The following is a 25,908-nucleotide window of genomic DNA, read 5'->3' on the forward strand; positions in this document are numbered from 1 at the left end:
AGTCTTCTGATCCATGAAAATGGTTTCTTCACCCTTCCATATAAGTTTTCTTTCATATATTTCAGTAAAATTTCTTTTTTTCCATAAGGGTCTTGCCTAGGTTTTGTTAGACAAGGTTTTTCCTTTTTACTAAAGTAATTAATACTTAGAAATAATTAGAAAATAGTTATATTTTCTCTCTGTAGGCACATTGAAATAGATGCTATATTTTGTATTAATTATGTCTAGATTTGCTAAAATTTTATATTTCTAATAACTGATCATAAGCATATCTGAGGTTTTCCAAACAGATAACCACATCACCTGCAATAATAACAATTTTATTTCTTCCTTTCCAACTTATTTCTTTTATTTCTTCATCTTCTTGCCTTCCAGTATGATGTCAAATCCAAGTAATGACTGATTTTCAAATATTAATACTTGCATTATTGGCTAAACTCAATTTCACCATAATACCTCTTTTATATGTTCTTAGATAAGATTTGACAATATTTTATTTATTTAGTTTTGGGGGGCATTGTTTTTATGAATAGGATGGGCTTATTAAATCTTGTCATCAATATTTGGTTTTGGACCAAGGTTATACCTATAGCCCAATGCATCTCACATTCTCAAAGTTTTACTGCATTCCTGGTATCAGAGTTGCACTACTTTCATTTTTGTCTTCTGGAATAAGTTATATACAACTGGAGGTATTTGTTCCAGTTTGGTATTATTGATAAAATAACTGGGAACTTCTCTTACTTTCCTTTCTTCTTTTTTTCTCCCCTGCCTTCTCACTTCCTCTCTGCCCTCTCCTTTTGTTCTTCCCTGTGAGTTTTGTACTTTGAAATTGTTGAAACTTTGACTTTTAAGCTTTGATTGAAGATGAAAGGCTTTGGGCACCTGGGTGGTGTAGTCAGTTAAGCATCCAGCCCTTGGTTTTTTCTCTCTCCTCTCTCTCTTACTGTCCTTCCTCCTACTTTCTCTCTCTCTCAAAAAAAAAAAGATGAATGACTCAAGAAAGAACATGCTTTTTTTTTTTTTTGTCCTGAAAGGTAGCATAAGTTCAGGCTGCTGTGATCAGAATGTCTCAGAAAAAAATTTTTCTTCCCGTCCACCCAGCAACAAGGTTTGACACTGGCAATTTCTCATGCAGTCCTTGGAGTGGAAGATTAGATTTATTTTCATCTTCCAGAGTAGTGTAGCCCATGAGACTCCACCTTTATGACGGAGTTCTCCAATTAGACATCCCACTTTGGCTGGGCCCTGGCTTTGTCTACTGCAACTCAAAGAAATACCAATTACAGTCTCATCATAATATACAGGATACTTAGGATAAATGTAACATTATGAAAGTGAAAGAAGGCAGACAATAAAAAGTGTGTACTTACAGTTCCATTCAAATGACATTCTAGAATTGACAAAATTAATCTACAGTGTCAGAAAATAGATTCAATAGTTTGATTTGGGCTGAGAGTTAACTGCAAAGTTCTATAAGGAAACTATCTTAGGTAATGAAAATGTTCAGTATCTTCACTGTCCATGAAAGTATTCATGATACCATCTACCCACATGAATACATTTAAAATCGGTACATTTTATTATATATGTTATCCCTCATTAATGTTAACTTTAATGTCATGGATTATATAATGATAAAACAATCAAGTTATCCACTTACGATCTACACATTTTACTCCATGTCAATTTTATGCCAATAAAATGATTTTTTTAAGGCCCCTGTAAGGACTGGAATTCCAGAAATCCCTTAAGAGTTTTTACCACTTCCCTTACTAGCATCAATATCAGTTTAAAATAAATGAAATCCTTATCAAACCTGCTAACCCTCCATAATAAGGCTGCTTTAGAAAACTGGGGTCTTTGATCAGGTCACCATTTAGTCCTTATTGCTCATGAGAATGTATTTCTATGACTACTGGGCAGAAGATGGCTCTCTATGTAATACTGAACTCGACAGTACTTAGGCCATTTCAACTATACTGTTTCTATTGTATGTTTATTCAGTTATGGCTAAAAAGAGGTCATGCCAATGTGAGTCACCAAATTCCTATTTCTAAGATCCAAAGGTTTTCAAGTAATGAAATATGTATATTCATTTTTTTCTGGTTTTACATGCCAACAATTTTGGTGCAGTGTGATAGAGATAGGGTATTCTTGCAAATTCACATTTTCTCAAAACAATTAAGATATGGATGCAAAAACCCAAAGAAAGGTGTGAAATCCCAAAGTGCCAAAGGACAAGTTCAGATTATTCCTCAGTCCCTATCTCCAATCTCTAGTCTTACCAGGTCTGACATTTCTTTTATCCATGTACTCTGTGTCACTCTTCCCTCACTATCTCAGATTATGTTTCTAACTAAATTTTATTCTCATTTAACTCTACTCTCCAATTTTCATCTTAGCATCCTTCGAGTGATTCAATTCAATTTAATTTCTTGGCTTCCTCTTGGCTGCCCAGTGCTGTGCTCATGGTGGTATGTATTAAAAATCAACTAGCTATTGAAACCTGTCATTGAAGAAATTACAAGCTAGTGGGGGATATTTATGGGTAAATGATGATAGAGACACACACAGTACTGTTGTTGACTCATATAGAAAAGAGTCCCCAGCTCAGCTGAGAAAATCCAAGAAGGCTTTGTAGAAAAGACATGTGAAAACTAAATTGAACCCAAAAAGTGAACAGGATTTGAAGGCACACAAGGTTGACCAAGAATGGGTTTAGGGAATGGTACTCCAGGAAGAAAAGACCAAAGGAGCAAAGGCATGAGGACACCACAGAATCCTTCTAGCCCACTGGAAAGTAAGGCTGATATGATCCATCTCCCACAGTGCCTTTCTGAATTTTATAACTTTTTGGTAAAAAAATATATTCAACTTATAAATGTTCTTAAAGTTGGAAAAATGCTGACATTTGTGTTTATTTCTGTGACATCTCTCAAACACTTCAAACTCCGTGATCCATCACTGTAATATAGAATTGTTCTAGCATGATTTCTAGGATGTACAAAGTCCATACCCTCAGAGGAATTTAATGGTATAGCAGACTTTGATGGAGTTTATTTAGTATTTTATATTTCACTCATGAATAAATATCATCACAATGTGGTAGTTGGAAAGAAAATAACATGAAAACATATTTAAATCACTTGCATTACAATAAACAATATAAAGAAAGTGAGCTACAAAAAGATGACATTATCTGGGCAAAGGTTACTTTTTTTTCCTTTTTTAAAAAAAAATTTATTTTTTCAGTGTTCTAAGATTCACTGTTTATGCACCACAACCAGTGCTCCATGAAGTAGGTGCCCTCCTTGGTTTCTATTCTAATCTCTATCTTCCTTTGACACTATCCATCTTCCTGTCTGTGTTCAATATCATAAATAATGTTGTTTTCACATACAAAGAATATTTCTACAGAGGATTCTTCAAGTATGGGATGATGTCTACCACCAGGGGCTAGTGCATGCATGTGTGTGTCTGTGCGTATGCCTGTGTACATGTACAATGCCTAGGCTAGTATTTTATATTTCACTCATGGACACACAGTCTTCAACTAAATGTTTTCCAAACATCTTGATTCTGGGTTTCAATGACAATGACCAGTATTGTAGATTTGGGGATCACAAACTAAAGGATGTAATAAAATTTAATGATTTTAAAGATCCAGTCAAATTGGAGTCTATAAAGTTGTTTAAAAAGGTTTTATATTTCTCCTATTCTTCAGGTCCCTCCCATCACCATAACTGAATCTCCATTTTAAGCTTGATTTCCATTTTTAAGCTCCTCTATTTCTGTTACTGACAGCTAAAGATAGTGAGAATTATTCTATTATTTGAAGTGTAATAGTTTTATTTAGACATTTTGCTATGTCTACCATATAAATCACATAAATAAGTGGCATTATAATTTAAACATACGTGTGTTTAGTTTTTTGAAAAATGAAGAACTTTGTATCAACAGATTCTTTTCTAAAAAAACCTCACTGGGTTTAAAAACAACGTGTACTCTGTATTATATACACATACAGCCTTATTGTTGGGTACCTTTTTCTTCCCCTTTAATATGAATCACAAAATATTTAAAGTGTTAAGGGTTAACAACATCCAGGGTTAAACATTAGGAAGTGAGTACAACTTGCAGAACCTGCATCCATATCTCAGAAGTAAATACTATTTTCAAATGATAATTTTTCCAACTATTATTCAACACACAGCTCTAGAGAGTTTCTTTGAGCACAGTGCCAATTAATAAGAAACATGGAATATTTAATTTCACACATGAAGCAGAAAGGTGCATATAAGCATTATTTTTCACCAAAACAAACAAACAAACAAACCTTAAGGAAATAGTTGTTATTGTTATTGCTGTTGCCAGACACTCCTTGCAATTCAGCCACAGTGCTCTAAAATGGTTGACAACACAAATTAAAGAAGGCTTTTCCCCAGTAAAGAGAGCAGCCCAAGGATAAAGGGTAGAAAAAACACTGATGTTCCAGTGCCAGCTAGAACACACACGTTTGAGAACTGGGAGAATGCCTCCCACTCTTAGTTTCTCAACATTATGAACAGTATAAAGTCAATTCACTTTATTAAAAGGCTATCCATAATAATTGCAATCTCTTGTTCACACAACACAAGCTGTTTCCAACCAGGAACAGCAAACAGCATGAGTCAAATTCAATGTTATCCCTTTAATGCTTTTCACCTAAAAATTATATTCTTAAGAACCATTTAACACTTACGCAAACCATAGCTCCATTGTACTTCGGACTCTAATCATTACATGTTAACACAAGCAATAAAAATGCATATCCATGTAGGTAGCGGCTCTAAATTGTATTTAATATCTTAAAAGATTCTAAAAGCTAATGTTCTCATGATACAGTTATAATTATATTAATTTTCAGTAATGAAAAAAATTATGAAAGTAAGCTTAAATTATGTTTTAAGAGAAGGGGCCTCAGTTTCTAGAGTGATGATTAACCTTGTTATAAACTACTGCCTGAAGAGACTTTGAAATACCATCTATAATCTAAGACTTTAAAATGTAATAATTACCATATTTTAAAAGCATATTTAAAGAAGCAAACCAAAAATAATCCTATAATTTCAAAGTGCACATAAAATAGTTTATTTTAATGTGAACGACTATATGCATTTTCTAATTCAAAAAAGTGCTACGGCACCAGCTCATACTTCATTTCTAGTGTGAGCAGACTGTATTTCACGTTGCATAATGATCTTTGATAAAAATATAAACCCACAACTTACAGACATGACCCATGCTACACAAAACATATACCAGAATTACAACATCCCATCACTAAAAGGCTAAACATTGATAATTGTGGAGTATGACAGGAGATTAAAGTTGTTATTGAAAATTAAAATCTAGTTGAAAAATTTACCATACCCCCAGAATTTCGTGGGATAGTGTTGACTGTGTGAGGGGCTTATTGAACTCCTCCATCGTTACCTTCCAGATTGTTTAAAAAGAGAAAGAAAGAAAAAGAAATGAACAATAATTCTATTATCCAGAAATGCAATTGCTAATTACGGATACATTCTAATCTACATCTTAAATGTTTTGATTGCTCAGATTTAATCTTTCTCTTCCTGACAGGATCCTCACCCTTATTCTTCAGCCTTTGGGCAAAGCCCTTTTAACTTTTTTTTTTCTTTTAAAATCACAATATTTAATGGAGAGTAAACAGAAACAGGATTGTAAATTAAAACTGATTTGGTTTACTGTAAACTCCTCTAGTTTAAATATTTGGGGGTAAAAAAAACCAGAAAGTGTAGAAATTTAAAGAGTTTGGGGATTATCTATATATTGTAAATTCTCTTGGAGTACAACTTATAATGTCCTAAATCATCAAAACAACTACATGTAAACACACACAATGCCTGATAAGGTATTTTTATTCCTGAATATGGTTTTGATAGAGAACTACTGTACTTTCACAATTTTCGGACATATTTCTCACATTGCAATGTTTTCCCTATAGGCAGTTCGAGCAAGCAGCTCCCTTCTATCAATGGAACGTTCCAAGTTAGAATCAACCTTGGATGATTTGACCAAAACCAGAAGCTATCTATCCCTCAGTAGACTATGCTGATCTAAGCGCTGGCTCTGGAAATTAGTTGGATGAACTCAGTTGTCCTACATTTAATTAGAAGTTTTTTCCTTCTTGGCCCAGGGAATGTCACAGGGGATATTGTGAAATAAAAATGATTCTAACTTTGAAATCACAAGATGATTCCATAGATGATAAGAAAAGTGAGAAGTCAAGTGATTCATTACACAATTCAGGATTAACAAATATACATAAATCAATACATTGTTCAAGTACATATAAAATTAACTCAGGATCATTTACCCATTGCATAACCAATGGTTATAGGTTTTTCTCACCTCTGTTATGTCTCTTGGACATTTTACTTTTCATTAACAGAGAGAAAGAGAATAGATAAAAAATAGGGACAGAGAACTCAAATTGATTTAACAATATTTGGTAGTATGAGTAAAAAATGAATTTAAATAAAGTGTTTATATAAGAGTGAATTATTTGTACAGCTTTCATCTCTCCTATGCACAGAATATTAACAGTTGGTTTTAATTGAGCATGTTTTGGCAACACACAAGAAAAGGAGAGAAATACAAGTCAGAGGGGAGCATGAGAGAGAAACATAGAGAAAGTCTCCTTGACCTTTTCAGTAAAGTGAAGGTTACTTGGAATAACATAGTAGCAAACATATGATTTCTATTTCCACAACGGAAAATAGAAGAAAAAGTTTAACCTAAAGCTAAACTCAAATTAAAAAAAAAAAAATCATACACTCAATTATTCTTCCCTTTAAACCCTATCTTCATAGGATACTTACAGATTATTTGCTGAGAATAAAATAATTCTCCAAGTATTTAATTCCCCTATTATTAGAAATACAGAATAAAGAATCACAGAACCTAAGTATTACATGAAACTCTATCACCCAACACAGGAATCCTCTTTCCAACATCTCTTGTCACCCAGTTATTCTGTGGGTGCTCGAACAAAGACAGACCCATTACTCTACCCCATTCAAAAACAGCAATATGTTGTCAAGTCCCAACTCTGGAGACAGGAAGACCCTATTCCCATCAAAAATTTGCCAACTGGGGGTGCCTGGGTGGCTCAGTGGGTTAAAACCTCTGCCTTCGGCTCTGGTTGTGATCCCAGGGTCCTGGGATCGAGCCCCGCATCAGGCTCTCGGCTCCGCGGGGAGACTGCTTCCCTTCCTCTCTCTGCCTGCCTCTCTGCCTACTTGTGATCTCTGTCTGTCAAATACATAAATAAAATCTTTAAAAAAAAAACAAAACTGCCAACTATAGCTGTATGACTAGGAAAAGCCTCATTTGCTTCATTTCTAGAAAAAACATCTCTTCTGTGTGCTATAAAAACTACATGAAATCATGTAGGGAAATGCATCTTGCCAAGTGCCAGGCACTGGATATTTATTTACCTTTCTTGGTCCTAAAAACATCTGCTCAGGTGATAACCAACTTTGCTTTCCTCATAAAAACCAGGCAAGCCAGCAAACAAAACTGCATATGATGTGCTCCTAAGTATAAAAGTTGAGTAACAAATATTCATTTTGCATTGATTCAAATTACTAAATTAGAAAAAACATTACATCAAACAAACAAAAAGCTTTAGGGGCTTGAGTTGAAAACCTCTGGGACTGAATGTGATCAATTCCTCAACATAACTGGAAGCAGCATGGAGTACAGAGTAGACGATCTAAAACTTTCACCGGGAGAGCTTTAAAGAACTATCTTATTTTCCCTCTTGCCTTTCGAGACTTGATGTTTTATTTCACACACTCACAGAACATTAAAAGCTAGAAAGAGTGCAGAAATTTAGCCCAATCTCAAAGCCAAAGACACGGAGGCCCACAGACTGCGAAGCCTGGCCCCCTCGCCTTCTTCCACTTGATGTCACCCAAACTTCCCCAAATCTCACACCCAAATTCTTTCTAGCAGAGCCTGCAGAGAATGATTCTACAATCCTAAAAATAGGCTGGCCGCCAAAGCAAATCAATGTCTCTGATAAAATACAAAACACTAGCACAGAGAAACTGAAGGCTAAGATGAAAATTTAAATATTGGAGGAAATCATTTTTAATTTCTAAACCAAGGCAACATTTTTATACATTGTATCTCAGTATAGTAAAAAAAGTACTTGCCATTTCAGATGGACTCTGCAAATAAAAAATTAAATCAACGAAATAGAATTCTCAGAGACGAATTTAATGATGTGAAGACTTTGTAATGTTTATTCTCCAATCAAAACTTAAAAAAAAACTTAGCTAATAGACCATTTTTAGTTGTCTACTATAATGAATGGAGAATAAATTACACTGAACGACCAACACGTAAAAAGTTAAGATATACTTGGGTTAAAACATTCCAGACTAAAAACACATGAAAATATTTCAATGTCTATTTATTAATCTTCACTATGTCCTGGCTAGAGACCAACAAAGGGCTCTGGAAAAAGAATATATTCAGATGGGTAGAGGTTGAACATATAAAGTTGCACTGTCCTTATATCAGGTGGTATAAATAATATGTTTTACCTGAATATTTACTATGTTTATGGAGTATGAAATACTCAGATTAAATTATTGATGGGCCTTTTGACATGCCAATATGAAACACATACATGTTTAAACATGTTTCTAATAAAGCATGTTTTCCCATTATATCAATGCACATTTGGCATTTACATTAGAAATAGACCAGCATCTGTATTACATTACAACACACAAGGATTCCGGAGAGCCATTTTCACTTGGGGGTTAGCTTCTATTCATTTACTTGATCTTCTACAGAGAGCAGGACGCAAAATTATTCCAATATGTATCTGCTCTATGGGATATGTGCTGGTGGAGATGCTTTGTTCTGCGTTATGTTAGCACAAATCACAGTGAGCAGATCCAAAGGATTTTCTCTTCCTGGAAAAAAGAAACCTGAAAACACCCAGAAGTTTTTAACACTTTTCTGTGTGTGTTTGTGTACATATGTGTGCATTTTTTTCAATCAAAATGTTTTGTGTTTTGTTTTTGTTTTTTTTTTCAAAAAGTGTTACAAACTTACTGTAGAAAATTGGGGGAGAAATGGGAAAAAATACAAAGCAGAGAGAGAAAATCACCAAATTCCAACAGTAACAGTTACTATTTATGTGTTAGTGTTTTTACTCTTTTTTTTGTTTCAGTGAATTTCTTTCAATAGTGCAGTAAAACATGACTTACTTGATCTCAAAGCCTTCATGCTGTAAACAGGATACCATTACTTGATTCATAAGTTAATAACAGATGTAAGTAATATTTCTTTTCTGTGAGTTTGAATGTAGACACATTCTCCCTGAGAAACTGCAAAGAACCAATCCTACTTTTATGTGGTAAAGAGAGTTTTGTAAAGGAGGAACACAGTGGGGAGAAGGCAGGAAGGACGTTGTGAGCACCACCTACCTCATCGTCGTCGGCATCATACTGGGCGTAGTGCTGCTCCAACAGCTCTCTCTGGCGCCTTTCTTGTTCTAGCGTCTGGCTTATCAACTGGGCAACCTCACTCACTTGTCCTGGCTTTTCTCGCCCAATAACAAATCTGTAGGAAGGTGAAAAGAGACCAATATGGTTGGATTCTCCAGCTTAAAAACAAAAAAAGTAACTGAGCTTGATAGCTCGTCACAGTCCGTCAGGCCTCAAGAAGAGAGTATCACATATATACTATAAATGATATGCCTGCATGGAAGGGGAGGTTAGCTGTCAACTGAACAGGTGACTGCAGACGTACCCTAAAGGAAAAGAAAGGGGAAAAGTAAAGGACAATTAAAAAATGGGGTGTCTGGGTGGCTCAATCAGTTAAGCATCTGACTCCTGATTTCCACTCAGGTCATGATCTCAGGGTCTTGAGACCAGCCCCGCCTCTGGTGCGTGCTGGGTGTGGAACCAGCTCAAGATTCTCTCTTCTTTTCCTTCTGCCACCCCCAACCCCCACTTGCATGCTGCTCTCTCCAAAAAGAAAAAAAAATTACTTTGGGAGAAGACAAGAGAGATGTAATCCATTCTACAGTACTTCACACATTTTTGATGCCCTACAAAGTGGAAGCAAACTCTTAATTTCTTGTACAGCTGAACTTGAGAATCATTTCCCTAATACTGTTCTTTTTACAATGCGAAAACTGCTTCAAAAACATTCTGAGGAATAGAATGCATTAGGTGGGTAATTAAAGAGGCATTAATTTCTGCTAAGTTACTATAACTCTGGAAATAAGAAAGGGAAACAAATACAGGCTTTGGTTTTTATTTAGAAGAAAAACTAAAAGAAAAACAAAACAAAACAAAACAAAAAACCCTAAAAAAAAAAAAAAGAAAAGAAAAACTAAAATAAAAAGAGATCATAGTTTTGGAGAAAGAGATGCTATGAGGAAAGGTGTCGTTTCAAGAAATAAAGGGACAAAGGGAAATATCTGTTCAAATCAATTACTGTAAGAAAAAAAGTATAAAATAAAAGCAAGGAAGTCATTCGCTGTTGCAAGCTGCAGTCACTTAGGATACAACTTCATCAATACTGTGTCTTGCTTAACAAATTATTATTCACTTAACATCTTTTCATACTAATATATGGTTCTATTTTTCTAAAAATATATGAGTAGTACCCATGATTTAGTTTCTACATATCATTTAATTTCATTATTTTGGTTGTAACTATTTGTTTAATCATGTTTCTATAGTTAACTGATGCTGTTCTTAGATTATAGTATGTTGCTGTATTGGATCATAAGTTTAAATGAAATACACCACCATTCTCTGTACAAATGCACTATAAGTCAAAATTTTTATGCTTAGATGCTAGAAATTAATTGTCTTTGTAGCAGTATTTTAATATAGTTCCAAACAGGACTTTTAAGTTACGCTTTTGGGTGCTCATTAATCATTTGAGCTATTTTCCTTTGGGAATCAAGTATAAGTAGAGTTTATAAATTATATAATTTTCATCCTTATTCAGGTATAATTTACACATAATAAATTATTATGATCAGCGTTAAATGCATAGTTTGATAAGAGTCACACGCATAACCTGTAATCACCACACCAATAAAAATACACATTTCCAGCAACCTAAAATATACCATTTCCCTTTCTAGGAAATCAACCTCACCTTGGGCGCATATTAGATTTGTTTTTTCTTTTGAATTTTGATTCAAATTTTGAAAATCAGATTCAAATCTGAAAATTTTGATTTTCAGAATCATAGAGTGTCTGACTTCTTTGGCTCACCATGTTTTGGGAGACTTATCCATGCTGATGCAAATATCAGTAATTCATTCCTTTTTATTACTGAATAGTATTTCATTGTACCAGATGTACTATATTTGCTTATCTATTCTTCTACTGGTGGATATTTAGGCTGGATTTGGTTATTATGAGCAAAGTTACATTGTGTGCAAGTCGTGGGGGGGCATAAATTTCATTTCTCTTACACAAATAACTAATAGTGGAAATGATAGTCTAGAGTATCTTCAAATTTCAAAGAAATTGCCAAATTATTTTTCAAAGTGGTCATACCGTTTTATAGTCCTGCTAGTAATGCAGGAAAGTTACAGTTGCTTTACTTCCTAACCAACACTTGGTACTGTCTTTTAGAATTCTAGCTATTCCTCTGAATAGCTAATAGTACCTTTATAATGATTTTAATTCCAATGCTTTGATGACCAATGACATTTAAGTATCTTTTCATGCACTTAATGAGCATTCTTATATCTTTTTCGGTGAAATATTTTTTCAAGTCTTTTGCCAATTAAAAAAAATCTGGGTTATCCAGCTTTTTATTATTGTGCTGTAATAGTTCTTTATACATTCTGGATGCATATCTTTATCCATGTATACTGTATGTAATAAACACACATAGATACATACATACATACAAATAATGTCTGTGTATCTGTTTTATTTATTTATTATCACCTCCCAGGCTCTGATTTAACCACTTTTCTCTTTTTTCCTTTTAAAAAATTTTTTTAAAGATTTTATTTATTTATTTGACACAGAGAGAGAGATCACAGGTAGGCAGAGCAGCAGGCACAGAGAGAGGGTTAAGTAGGCTCCCTGCTGAGCAGAGAGCCCGAGGTGGGGCTTGATCCCAGGACCCTGAGATCATGACCTGAGTTGAAGGCAGAGGCTTAACCCACTGAGCCACCCAGGGGCCCCTTAAAATTTTTTTTAAAGATTTTATTTTATTTTATTTGTCAAAGAGAAAGAGAGACTAAAAGCAGGGTGAGTGGCAGGCAGAGGGAGAAGCAGGCTCTCTGAGCAGGGAGCAAGAAGCCCTACGCAGGGCTTGATCCCAGGACCTTGGGATCATGCCACGCACCCCAACCTCTTAATTTTCTTAATTGTGTCTTATAAATTGAACTTCAAGGAAGTTCACAAGGAAGTTCTCACAAGGAAAGACCTTGTGAGAAATTTTAGAGCAGAAGATTATTTTTAACTTCAAGGACGTTCAATTGATAACTTTTTAAAAGATTTGTGTCTTTTTTTTTCCTATCTAAGAAATCTTTGCCTCATGTAAGATTTTTAAGATTTCTCCTATTTTCCTATTGAAGCGTTAATGTTTTGAATTTGTATTAGATCTGTATCTTTCAAATTAATTTTCATGCACAATGTTTGGTAAGGGTGGAGCTTCATCATTTTCCACATGGATAACTAGTTGTTTCCACACCATTTATTGAAAAGACTATTCATTACTGCCATTGAATTTACTTTAGCTTATTTGTTGAAAATCAGTTGACTAGATACTTGTGGGCTGAATTTTGGGACTTTTCCAATCTCTTCCACTGATGTACTTATCCTTGTGTGAATACCACACTGCCTTGATTGCTATATAATCACTCTTGAAACTAGTTGGTGTGAATTTTCGAACTCTGTATATCTTTTCCAAAACTATTTTGACTATTCCAATTTCCCTGCATTTTCACATAAATTTTACAATCAGCTCATCAATTTCTTTTAAAGGCCCATTTGATGTTTGATTTGGGATTGCTTTGACTCTCTAGATCTATTTGTGGAAATAGTTCATGGAAATCCATGAACATGGTGCATTTCTGCATTTATTTAGGTTTTTTTTTACTTTCAGCAATACACTACAACATTTAGGCAAAGTTGTAGCTATGGTTTGTTAAATTTATCTCTATTTCATGTTTTTTCAAGTTACTGGACGTGGTGCTGATTTTTAAATTTGTTTCTAATGGTTTGTTGCTAGAATATACAAATATAATTGACTCTTGAATATTGGCCTTATATTTTGTGACCCTGCTAAACTCACTTATTATTAATCATAGTAGACTTTTACAGATTCCTTAGACTTTTCCTAATAAGATCATATCCACAATGAAGACATTTTTATTTCTTCTTTTCTTACCTGTTTATTTTTCTACTTCATTTGGAGATACTCGGTTTCTGTGATGGAAGGTACATAAAGCCTTTACCATGCCCAACTAATCTAGACATATAAGGACTGTCTTGAATTCATCACATTTTTGGTTAATAGTCTAAAAGTCAGAAATGATGTCTAGGGATATAAATATAAAGCAATTAAGAAACTCATATCTTAGAATGAGAGATTTAGGAAAACTTAGATGGATCTTTTATGTGTCTTCAAATGCATAACAGAGTGGGGTTTGAAGTATCACTTAACCTATTATAAAGCTGACAGAAATTTGAAGGAAGCAATTAATGTACAAAATGCTACTAACTGAAAACAGCAGCCAAGCTCAAAGTAAAAGGTAAATTAGAATTTAGATTCATTTGAGTCATTAATTCTTTAAACTCATTTGAGAATTACATAGTCAGATCTTTTAGTTGAACAGTTTTCCCTAAGAATGGAGAAGTTTATTTCTTCTGCAAGGCAAGTGTTTAAAATTACTCTGAACACAATTCAGGGAGAGAAAAAGATAAGACTTGGTTCACTTGCCAAGAAGTTAGAACTACTGCTGATGACTCCAGAGGTTAATGAGGGAGTCTTAAGAAAGACCTTGTGAGAAATTTTAGAGCAGAAGATTATTTTTAAAGCCCAAATTATATGATGAGAGCATATCATATAATAATAAAATTATATAATACATCAAAACTCCAATACGATGTGCATGTTTCTTCCTGCCCTCAAAACATGATCTCTAATTCCAAGCCAGAATTATTTGTGATGCTAAAACTGAAAGGAACAAATACACGTACAACTGAAATTCCAGAGGAAATAAGTATTGCCCTACATTGCATAAGAAATCAGTATTTTAAACCATGAAGGCATAGTTGCTCAAATCATAGTGTGGCTTTCTGAGTTGGTCCCTACAACTTAACCTTATTCACTATTTGCCCAATAGTTGTTTGTATTCAAAATCACTTTACAGTCTTATGAAATAAAGGTGATTTCTAACCGTATATCAAATAGAGAATTCATCTCATGAGATATACTTTTTAAAGCATTATGTTAAAATACACATCTTCATTCAGGCAGCTGTTTAGGGTAGCGTGACAGCACCTAGCTACACACATCTCTAAAGCCTTGTACTCCGCTGTCATTTATAGTTCACATGTGCCTGAGGAGAATGGCATCCTGAGAAGTATGGTTTAGAGGGAAAGCACCCAGAGGTGGAACTAAACTATCCTCCATGCCTTACTTTCCTCATGTGAAAATTGGTATCTACTTCAGGTGTCTAAAGGAGGGATAAAAGAATAAAATGTGGTATAGACATGAAAGGACATGAGGCACTAATACTGGGACGATGAAAGTGATAAAGTCTCTCATTTGGAAAATGGGTAACATTCAAATTACCTTTCTCTATGTTCTTAAGTGCCTGGTCCATTTTTAAGCTGTGTTTATAAATGGACTCCTGTAACAATATGTATATAATCTAGCACATAGACAATTGAGAAGAAAATGCAAAATTTAAAATTAGGTTATTATTATTTCAATTGTGCATTCACACTATGGATAGCTGTGATAGTAAAATTTAGGGGTTAAAAGTGGCTGCAAAAGGGGAAAAAGGCTATGATAGGACAAATTCACTAAACCAGAAACATGACTCACTGGCTCTGTGACCTTGACTATATTAACATTTCTAAACCTTAGTTTCCAGATTGTCATAAAATGAATATAATAACTTAAGTAAATATTATATAATACATATAAAAAGCTTAACCAAGGACCTACTGCCTAGAGAGTATTTAACAATGTTTGCTGTTGTTTTTACCTGGATAATGTATTAATAGCTAGATGGGGTGAATGCATTTTTAAGGACTATCTGTGTACACTGGTGCCAATTACCTCTTATTTGAATCATCCTAGCTTTGAAAACAGTACATTTTTGAGAGTCAACCACAGTACAAAGGTAAAATACTTGCACTGAAGTTCTGAGAACCTTAGTTTTAGATACCGTCAAAATACAAAAGTAGAGGTTATGTGATCCCTTTAAACTGAATTTTTAAAGTCTTCAAAGCTATAACAATTAATAAAGTCAGCAACAATCAGTCCCTCTAAACACATGTGACCAAATTAACTGGTATTTATGCACAATTACGAATTAGATTTTAGACATTATCTCTGACTGAAACGATAAACATTTAGTTAAATCAGCCTTTAAGATCCTTTAAGAAAACAATGTTTTCCTGTTACTTTCTAAATTCATTTACTTTGCTTCCAAAAGGAATGGATTGATCTGTTCATTTTTTAGTTATAAAGGTTGAGGTAAAAGGAGCCAAACTGTAATAGACGTTTGGATTAAAAATTCAGTATTTTCTAAGGTTATAATGGACAAATAAAGGCTAGACCTAAAATACAAAATGAGGGTTTCTGTGTTCAGCATGACTTGTTGCTAGTGTTTCAAACAATTATCTTGTTTTGATGTGAATTATTTCAATAAGAACTGCCCCCTCATTCCCTCAGGCTGAGATACAATAGAGAAAGACAGATAAATCAGTTTCCCCTTTTCCTTTCATCTATTATCAGACCAAGCAGTGTCCATGCACTGTCTTTTACAGTTTAGATGACGAAATTATACAGGATTTATTGGATTAGTTTATTGAATTCTCTGGTGCGCTGTCAAACAAAAACTAAACAACTATAAAATTACATTTACAATTTGCTGAATTGAAGTCATAAAGATCCTACATGTTCAGTGTAAATGATGTGAGAGGTTATGTTGAAAATTGATGAGTTATGAGTGCCTTGTTTTGCAGATACTTATGATAATAAGTGCTATACTAGTCAAAAATGGTACTTAAATGATGTCAAAATTTCAAATTTTTTTACTAAAGAATTTTTAATGTAGACTTAATCAAGTCTGAAAAAGGAAAAGCTACAGTAGAATATACTTATTAGCTCTTACAAAATCAATTATTTTATTCTGCAACAAATACTTATTGTGCGCACACCAAAAACCTGTAAGATATACCTTAAAAAATGAAAAGAAAAATAGATACACATCACCTACTCTCATTATATTGGAGTCTTGGATCATAAGATCCCATGGTACTTTTAAATATTTTTGTAGAAAGTGTCTCAGTTTTTTCTAGCAAGTGGTGTTAAGTGCATATTTAGCTGCTTTCACTGAGATTTGCTATTATTATCTTGAGGTTGAAGTCCTACACAGCTACACAGCAAAGCTTTTGCCTCTTCTTATATTTGGGTACCCTTACATATTTTTCCTTTCTATATTGGGATTTAGATTAATATAGCATACTCTATATCATTTAAAAATTTTAAATTCATCTAGGAAAATGTTTGCTTTTTGTTGTTTGTTTCAAAATTTTGCTTAAATTCTAGTTAGTTAACATATAGTGTAATATTGGTTTCAGGACTAAAATTTGGTGATTCATAACTTACATGTAACACCCAGGGCTCATCATAACAAGTACCCTTCTTAATACCTATAACCCATGTAGTCCACCACCCGCCCACCTGCCCCCATCAACCTGTTTGCTTTTAAAAGCTAGACCTTAAATATCTAGATCTGAAATGTTTAAACCTAACTATAAGCATTACTTTTTTGAAATGAATTTTATATATAACCCAACCTTAATCATAAGAACTTTGTTCTACAACTATATTTTAATATAGAACAAAAATAATTGGAATTCTTTAAAAATCTTTTGAAAAATTGCCTAACTCATGCCACTTCAAGGATTATATGCTATATAATAGGTGTAAACTTAAATTTTTTCTAAAAATGCTATACCTTCTCAAGAACAGAAATTTCTTGATTTAAAAGCTAACTTCAGGTTTAAATAGTTATGCATACAATTATTTAAAGGAAAAATTTCTGAATGCTAATCTGTATATATTGGCCCCAGAAAATGTCTCATTAAGCCCAAGTCCCCTTTAAAACATTTTTTTGAAATTTCCACTGTTTTTAATCTTTTATCTAATCTTCTATCACAAGTAGTTATAATTTAAAATAATTTAAATAAAGTTGCGAAACTCATGGTCCCATTCCTCTTGTCTAACCACAAGGGAGTCATGTAAACACAAAATCTGTAAGGACGGAGAATTTGCATGAACATGGTGGTGCCCTCACTGCCCTTCATTACAAATGATACTCCATTATGCATAACCACAAAATCAAGACTCTGATAAAAAGGGAAACTCTCAATTTCCCCTTGTGCTGTAATGGCAACAAAACCTCTTATTAAAACGATGTGAATGAAGCAAAAAGATTTCAAGATTTAATGTACTTCAAATGGAAAACCAATGATTTTAGGTAAAAAAAAATTTAGAAAAAAACTTTCATATTTAAAAATTACATATCCAGGGGTGCCTGCGTGGCTCAGTGGGTTAAGCCTCTGCCTTTGGCTCAGGTCCTGATCTCAGGGTGCTGGGATCGAACCCTGAATCAGGCTTTCTGCTCAGGAGGGAACCTGCTTCGCCCTCCCCCTCTGCCTGCCGCTCTGCCTACTTGTGATATCTCTCTCTCTCTCTGTCAAATAAATAAATAATCTTCAAAAAAAAAAAAAAGACAAATTACATATCCACGTGTGAATCCAAAAAAAACAAGTGCATATTTATTTTAAAAATTCAACATGCATTTATATTCTTTTGAGTAGTATAACCTCTTCCAAAAAGGATAGGAAAATATTTAAGACCTTCAGATTAATTTATTTTTTATTATGTGTAACCAGAATTCCTACAAAATCCTCATCTCCAGAAGTGTCATATGGCTCAATGTCAAAAACTCACTAAACACATATGCTAAGGATAAAAGTGTGATGAATGTTATTGACCATAAGTAGCAGTACTTGCCAGAAAGCATTTTAAGTTTAATGTAAATGGCACTGAAGAACAAATATACAATTTATTAGAAATTTCTCATACTGAAGCACAATTGCTCTCCTGTAACATCATTTTCCTATAATTGCTGTCCTCTCGTACTAGGACAGCTATCTGGAGTTTAAAAGAATACCTAAGTCTTTTCCCACAGTTCAATCTTTCAAATACTTCACAATCATTACTATGTCTTCTTAAAATTTTCTATTTTATGTAGAAGTTGGCAGAGTCTTTAATTTTTATATATATACAAGGAAAAAATGTTTAGATCTCTCCCCATCCTGGTCAGTCTTTTCCAAATAGTCTCAAAAATTTTCAGGGTTCTTCTTAAGAGAGGGTAGTCATTAAACAAACTATACTGTGGTACCACATTGATCAGACTGCCTGTCTATACATCAATCAGTGATTGATCATTACATAATATGCAGCCTCTAAAATGCACCTAAGTGAACTCTGGCTCCTGATGTTCATGGAGCATAAGAGGGACCTGTTAAGCTCTTTTATCAAATAAAATACAAAACTGATGGAATGTCACTTTGGATATTAAGTTATGAAAAGATGGTAGGTTCCATCTTGGATACTTTCTTGGATTACTTCCTCTGGGAAATCCAGTTTCCATGTTGCTAGCCATCCCTGTAGAGAGGGTCTCATGAAAAAGCTGGAAAGTGATCCTATAAACTGTGAGATAAAAAGTTTGTTGTTTCAAGTCACTCAGGTTGGGGCAACATGTTTTACAACAATAGGTACACTATGTCATTTACATAGTGGTAAACAAGATCAGAAAGGTCCCATTTAAAGTTGTAACACCCCAAAACACATGAGTTCTTAAAGTTGTGTTGCAAATCCATGTCTAAAGAAAGAAAAGTGTCCAGATAAGAATTTAATATAGATACTATTTTTTTCTCATAGAAAATTAATAATGGGAAGTATTTTTTATTTTTAAAAAGAAGTATATAGCATAATAACATATACATATTACTGAGGAAGTTCAGTTTGACTACATCTGCCTTTCTTAAGTAGAAATCCCCATTCCCATCAATAAAATTAGTTAGCATGGTGCTTTCTAAGGTCTGCCTTTCTTAAGTAGAAATCCCCATTCCCATCAATAAAATTAGTTAGCATGGTGCTTTCTAAGTTAATCATAACTATTAACATACTTTTTTAAAAAATCAGTTTTATTGAGATCAGATTAATATACAATAAAATTCGCCAAATTAAAGTTGTCTAATACATTGAGTTTTCACATATACAGACAGCTGAGTCACAAATACAATAGCCACAATATAGCACATTTTTACTGCCTCAGAAATGCCTCTTAAATGCTTGAGGTTTAAAGTAGAGTATAAAGCCTTTTCTGTCTGCCTTCTTAAGTCAATATAATAGTTCTGACAGTCAAATATTGTGTTGAATATATTGGTAATTTATTTCTTAACATTGCGGAGAAATATTTCATTACACAGGCTATAATACAATTTGTATATTCTTTATCAGTTAAAGGGCATTTGAGTTGTTTCTAGCTTTATGAACAAAGCTCCTATGAACATGTAAGTATGAGTCTTTGGGTAGATATATGTTTTTATTGCTCTTGAACACACAGCGAAGAATAGAATTGCTGGCTGATATGGCAAGTGCATGCTTAGCTTTATAAGAATTTGCCAAACTATTCTGCAAAATGGCTGTGCTAGTTTGCATTCCCGCTGGCAACAAATGAATGTTAAATTTGCTCCACATCCTTGTCAATGCCTAGTATTATCAGTCTTTTAAATTTCGGCCATACTAGTGGGTATGCAGTAGTACCTCATTGTGGTTTTAATTTGCATTTCCTCAGTGATTAATGATGTTGAGCAGTATTTCATGTGCTTAACTGTATATCCTCCTCAGTAAAGTGTCTCTTTAATTGATTTGCATATTTTTAAAAAGATTATACATCTTCTTATTGAATTATAAGAGTTCTTCATATCTTCTAAATAATAGTCCTCTATCAGATAATTGTTTTTGCAAATATTCAGTCTTTAGCCCGCTTTTCCATTTTCTTAAGGATTTTTTTAAACAAATGTTTTAATTTTGATGCAGTTTAATTTATCATGTCTTTCTATTTCTGTTTTTGTGTCTTAAAAGATCTGATTAACCCAAGGTCATAAAGATTTTTGCCTGTTTTCTAGAAATTTTTGGTTTCAGTTGTACTTAGATCTATGATCAATCTTGAATTAATTTTTGTATATACTGTGGGACAAAGGTCAAGTGTTCTCATTCTTTTTTTTTTTTTTTTTTTAATGAGGTTATTCAATGGTCCCAGCACCTGTGTTGGAAAGACTATAATTTCCCCCACTGAATTATTCTGGTGCATTTGTCAAAAATCAGTTGTTCATGTCTGTGCAGGTCGATATTAGAACTCTCTTTTCTGTTTCATTAAACTGGATTTCTGTCCATATGCCTAAACCAGACTGTTGTGAGTAGTGTAGTTTTGCAGCAGTGAAAGTTCTCCAAATTTGTTCTTTTTAGAAAATATTAATTTCTACAAAAAATCTTGCTGAGATTTTCACTGAGATTGTCCTTAGTCTGCAGATTTAGAGGAAATTGAAATATTAACAACACTGAGTATTCTGACCCATGAACACGGTCTACTGCTTCATTATTTAGGTAGTCCTTATATTCTATCAGAAATATTTTGCTGAAGTTGTCAACATATCTTTGTAACGTTATCCTTAAGTATTTCATGTTTTCGATGCTAACATAAATATTTTTTATCTGAATTTTCAATTCCTTCTTGTTGCAAGTATACCGAATAGAACTGATTTCTGTACATCAACCTATGCCCTGTAACCCTGTTTGACTCATTTACTGGTAGTTCTAGTAGCATCTTTGTTAGATTCCTTAGGTCTTTCTAACATAGATGACCATCTCATCTGTGAATAAAGAGTTTTACTTCTTCCTTTTCAGTCTTTTGTGCTTTTCATTTCTTATTTTTGCCTCATTGACCTAGTTATGAGCCCCAGGACAAGGTTGAAGAAAGTAGTGAAAGTGGACACACTGACATTGTTCTTATACTAGACAGAAAGCATTTGGTCTTTCATCATTAAGTACGATATTAGCTGTAGATTTCACTTAGATGTTATCTATCACATTGAGGAAATTCTCTTGTATTTCAAGTTTCCTGAGGTTTTTTTGGTCTCCAACTACTGAGATGAGCATACAAACCTATGATTTTTTTCCATGCTTCTATCAGTATAGAAAATTCCACAGGTTGAATTTCAAACATTAAATCAAACATGCATTCCAAAAATAAATGTCATTTAGCCATAATGTATTATCCTTTTCATATATTCCTGACTTCAATCTGTTAAATTTTTGCTAAGGACTTCTATATCTACATTCATGAGCAATACTGGTATGTAATGACTTTTGTTTTAATGTCTATTTCTGACTTTAATATGATGGTAATGCTGATCTCATAAATGTAGCTGAGATGTGTCTTCTCTTTTATGTTCTGGAAAAGTTTATATAGAAGTCACGTTATTTCTCCCTCTAAAGTGTGGTAAGATTCACCAGTCAAACACTTTGATACTGGAATTTTCTTTGCTGGAAAACTTAAACTCTAAATTCATTTTCATGTGCACATTTATACACACACACACACTCAACTTTTTCTTGAAGGAGCCTTGGTACTCCATCATAGTATTGTTTTCTAAGAAATTTATCATTTATTCTAAGTTGTATATATCAGCATAAAGTTCTTCATAATATTGGCCAATCCTTATACTATCTGTTAGGTCTACAATGATGTCCTCTCTTTTATTCTAACTTATATAATAAATTATCCCAAAATTTATAGACATTTTATCTTCCATATCTTCTCTGAGTCAAGAATTCAGGAGATGCTTGACAAGGCAGTTCTGGCTTGGTGCTTCTCACTAAGTTAAATCAAATGTTGACAGGGCTGCAAGTATCTCAAGGTCTTACTGAGGCTGGAAGATCTCGCACCAAGGTGCCACCCTCACAGAGCTGGTTAGTTGGCACTGGCTATTGGCAGGCCTAACTTCTTCCTTGTGTAAGCCTCTCCAGAAAGCTGTCTGAATGTCTTCTCAACGTGGCAGCTGGATTTCTCCAGAGCTGATGATCCAGAAGACCAAGGTAGAAGCCACATGCCTTTTACAGCCTAGCCTCAGAAGTCACACATCACTACTTCCTTCATGCTCTAATCAACAAGGCTAGTCAGGAGTAAACGTGGTAGAAAACTGAACAAGAGAAGCAATGCCCAGAGGAGAGGATCATCAGAGGATCATTTGCTTGGAGGATGCTATATGGAAAACATGGTAAAGTGACAGAAACTGACTTGGTGTTCAGACAACATAAGTACCATACTATAAGAAGAATTCATTCACTGAAAGAGTGATCTTTGAACTGAGACTTGATAAGAGGGAATCAGCCACGTAAAGATCATATTTTTTTTTTTTTTTTTTTGGACAAGGGTGCAAGACGGAGAATGGTACAAATAAAGGATAATAATTTGAACATATTACATTTGATGTGCCAAATGAAATTTAATTGATTTTGAATGCCACATGAAGATCTCAAGTAGGAAGCTGAATAACTCTCAAGCTTAGACAAGAGAGAATGGAGATTTAAGTAACAAAAGGAAATTGAGAATGGGCCAGAACAGCTGGGGGAAAAAAAAAAAAAGAAAGAAAGAAAAGAAAAAGAAAAAAGGCCATAGCTTTAAAATAAATTGGTAATCTGGAAGATTAAATCGAGAAAACTCAAGAATACATTTAAAAAATGTAAACAGACGGAGATCCTGAGAGAAAAGAACATGCCAGAGGATATGGCCGAGATATCTAATTCCCCTTTTAATACTGGTTTGAGAAAAGAAGATCAACACAATGAATAATAAAGAAAGAAAACAACAAAATAATGGAAAATTTCCCAAATTCAACTTCAGATTGAGTTCCAAGCAAAACAAACAAACAAACAAGCAAATACAGATCTACTTATAGCCTGATAAAAATTTCAAAAACCAAAGAAGGCAAAAAAATCCAAAGCAGAAAACCACAAAGGGCTACAAATCAGATTAATACTAACACTCTCCTTACCAATTGTAGATACTAAAAGACAATGGAAAATATCTTCGTAATACTGAAAGAGAAGGATTTTGAATTCAAATACTATACCTACTTATATTTCAGGGCCAAATAATACATTTTTAGACATGTAAGCTCCCTGGCAGCTAAGTATGACCCAGAGGAAATCAAGAAGGCTAGAAATAAATTAAGTCAGGTTCCATTAGAATCTTTATGCCTTGAAAAGTGACACAGATTGAATGACATAAAATTACATTTCATTTCCTATCAATTCAGTCATACTTGATTCTAGACTGAGTAATACTTTCATAACCATAACATTATAAATAAGATTTATTGGTTTTAATTTTTGAATGAACTTATAGAAAAACTGCCCAAGACAACTATAGCCATTTAATAGAATGTAAATGTCATAAACTCTTGCAAAAGTTTTTAACTGAACAATAAAACTGATCAGTGAAAGTTTTATAGTAAGCAATCACTAAATTTTTACCTAAAACTGAAAAATCAAAGAATAAAGAAAAGACGTATATTGGTGCTTCAAAAAGAGCTAAAAAGAGAAACCTGTAACAATGGTTTCCTCTGCAGACTATCAGATCCTGTGCCTTTGTTAGAAATGGCTATAAAATTGACTCGGTTTTCTAACAATCTACATAAACACCTAAGAAGGAATCAGAGTTTTCAGAAGAAAATAATAATCACTAAAATTTCACTGAATTTCAACTTTTTCTAGGCATTCATTACATGTTTTCACTCATTTAATACTCATCTAAAATGTATTGGAGGTACTATTATGATGCCCGGTTTATACGTGAAGAGACTACAGCACAGGGAAATTTAACACTTCCATAAACACAGCTTCCATTTCACAAGTCAGAATCTGAACCTATGAGGTCTGGCTTCATGGGAGAAAAGGTAGTTACTAGAGAAAGACAATTACTCCTAGTGCTAAGTGCATAAAGAAATATCAGTGAACACATTAAATAATATTTATAATTTGTAACAGAATCAGCTCCATGATTGTACCTATCCTGTGGCTATCTTATAATTCAAACACATTTTTCCCCTTGTCCACAGAGATAAAACATGAGAGACTGAGTCAAATGTCTACATTTGGGACATCTCTGACAAAACAACATCACAGAAAGCTAAATTACATACCCAAAATTAATTAGAAGGTAGTTTGTATAAATTTTAATTAGTCTCCTAATATCTAGAGATTCCTGCTTTCTTTCCAGAGGTATATGACCAGTATTTTTATCATTTTGAACTAATTATTATTTTTCTAATAACTTTATAATTTCATGTTTAAAAGTATTTTCCCATAACTTTACATGGACCAACAGACATCAGGGTCTTTTAAGGATCTCTAAGAAAAGCATTATTTAGTATGTTCTGATTAAAAATGGATTTTAAGTAGCTAAACCTGTGGATTCAAATGAACTGAATCTAAACTATTTAAATTATGCTTTATATATTGTAGGATCTGACAATAAGAATAGAATATTTTTCTAACTTTTTAACTATATTACATTTGGCAAGTTACCTTCTATCAAGCATCAAAAAGATTACAGGTTTTCTTTTTTTTCTTTTTTTTTTAAATTTATTTGACAGAGAGAGATCACAAGTAGGCAGAGAGGCAGGCAGAGAGAGGGGGGAAGCAGACTCCCTGCTGAGCAGAGAGCCCTATGCAGGGCTCGATTCTCAGACCCCGAGACCATGACCTGAGCCAAAGGCAGAGGCTTAACCCACTGCACCACCCAGGTGCCCCAAGATTACAGGTTTTCAAGTAATTTACATTTTCTTTTTAGGTTTTCACCAAAATACTGAAATATACAATAAATATACTCCAATAAAAATTTTTAAAAGAAGAAACATACAATAGAAACATACTAAGTAGTATGAATCTAAAGTCAAAAGGAGAGCCGTAAATGTGTTATGCACTACATATTAGAGAGCATGAGTTAATCTAGAAACCGAATGGACTGACAAAGTATACAGAATTGCCTAGAGCATGGTACTGAACCTTGGTCAAAGCTGCGAGATATACTAACCAGGGAAAAATGTGTTTTGCAAATAGGGGTCATTGAGCTGTTTCAAAGCAAGACAGACTAACCTGTCAAAGTTGCTTGATAATAATCACTGGATTTATTTCTTCTACCTAGATTTTGTGGAGTCCAGGGGTTTTCAATGATTTCAATGAGAAATCCCTACCACAAACAGACTTTGGACTTCTTGGTACCAAGATGCTCCATGTACACACCCGTGGTGGTTTAGCATCTGGAGACGGGCAAGTCCTGCGAGGCGCAGAAGAGGGATGATAAAGAAGACTGTGTCTTGAGTTCACCATGCCCACCCTGTTAATGCTTATCTTTCCCCTCCTGTTGCTGTGTTGCATTATTTCTGAGTATAAACTACTTAAGGAGTCTTATCCTAATCAATTATGTTAAGTAATTACATGATATTA

General features: G+C 33.8%; 1 protein-coding gene across 10 annotated transcripts in view; it reads right to left on the bottom strand.

The window, feature by feature from the left end:
- The window catches only part of PPP1R9A (protein phosphatase 1 regulatory subunit 9A), a 304,191-nt gene that overhangs the window by 77,814 nt on the left and 200,469 nt on the right, over positions 1 to 25,908 (bottom strand). For 5 of the 10 annotated variants that reach the window (XM_032306040.1, XM_032306047.1, XM_032306042.1 and 2 more), the window contains exons 6-8: positions 9,516 to 9,651; positions 5,416 to 5,478; positions 4,340 to 4,405 (exon numbers count right to left, since the gene is read on the bottom strand). In XM_032306040.1, coding sequence (XP_032161931.1) covers positions 4,340 to 4,405; positions 5,416 to 5,478; positions 9,516 to 9,651 — 265 coding nt within the window. The remainder of the gene's footprint in view (positions 1 to 4,339; positions 4,406 to 5,415; positions 5,479 to 9,515; positions 9,652 to 25,908) is intronic. The other 5 variants (XM_032306049.1, XM_032306048.1, XM_032306046.1 and 2 more) reach the window with 2 other exon arrangements.

This window comes from Mustela erminea, chromosome 11 (assembly GCF_009829155.1).
Source record: "Mustela erminea isolate mMusErm1 chromosome 11, mMusErm1.Pri, whole genome shotgun sequence".
Classification (NCBI taxonomy): Eukaryota; Metazoa; Chordata; class Mammalia; order Carnivora; family Mustelidae; genus Mustela; species Mustela erminea.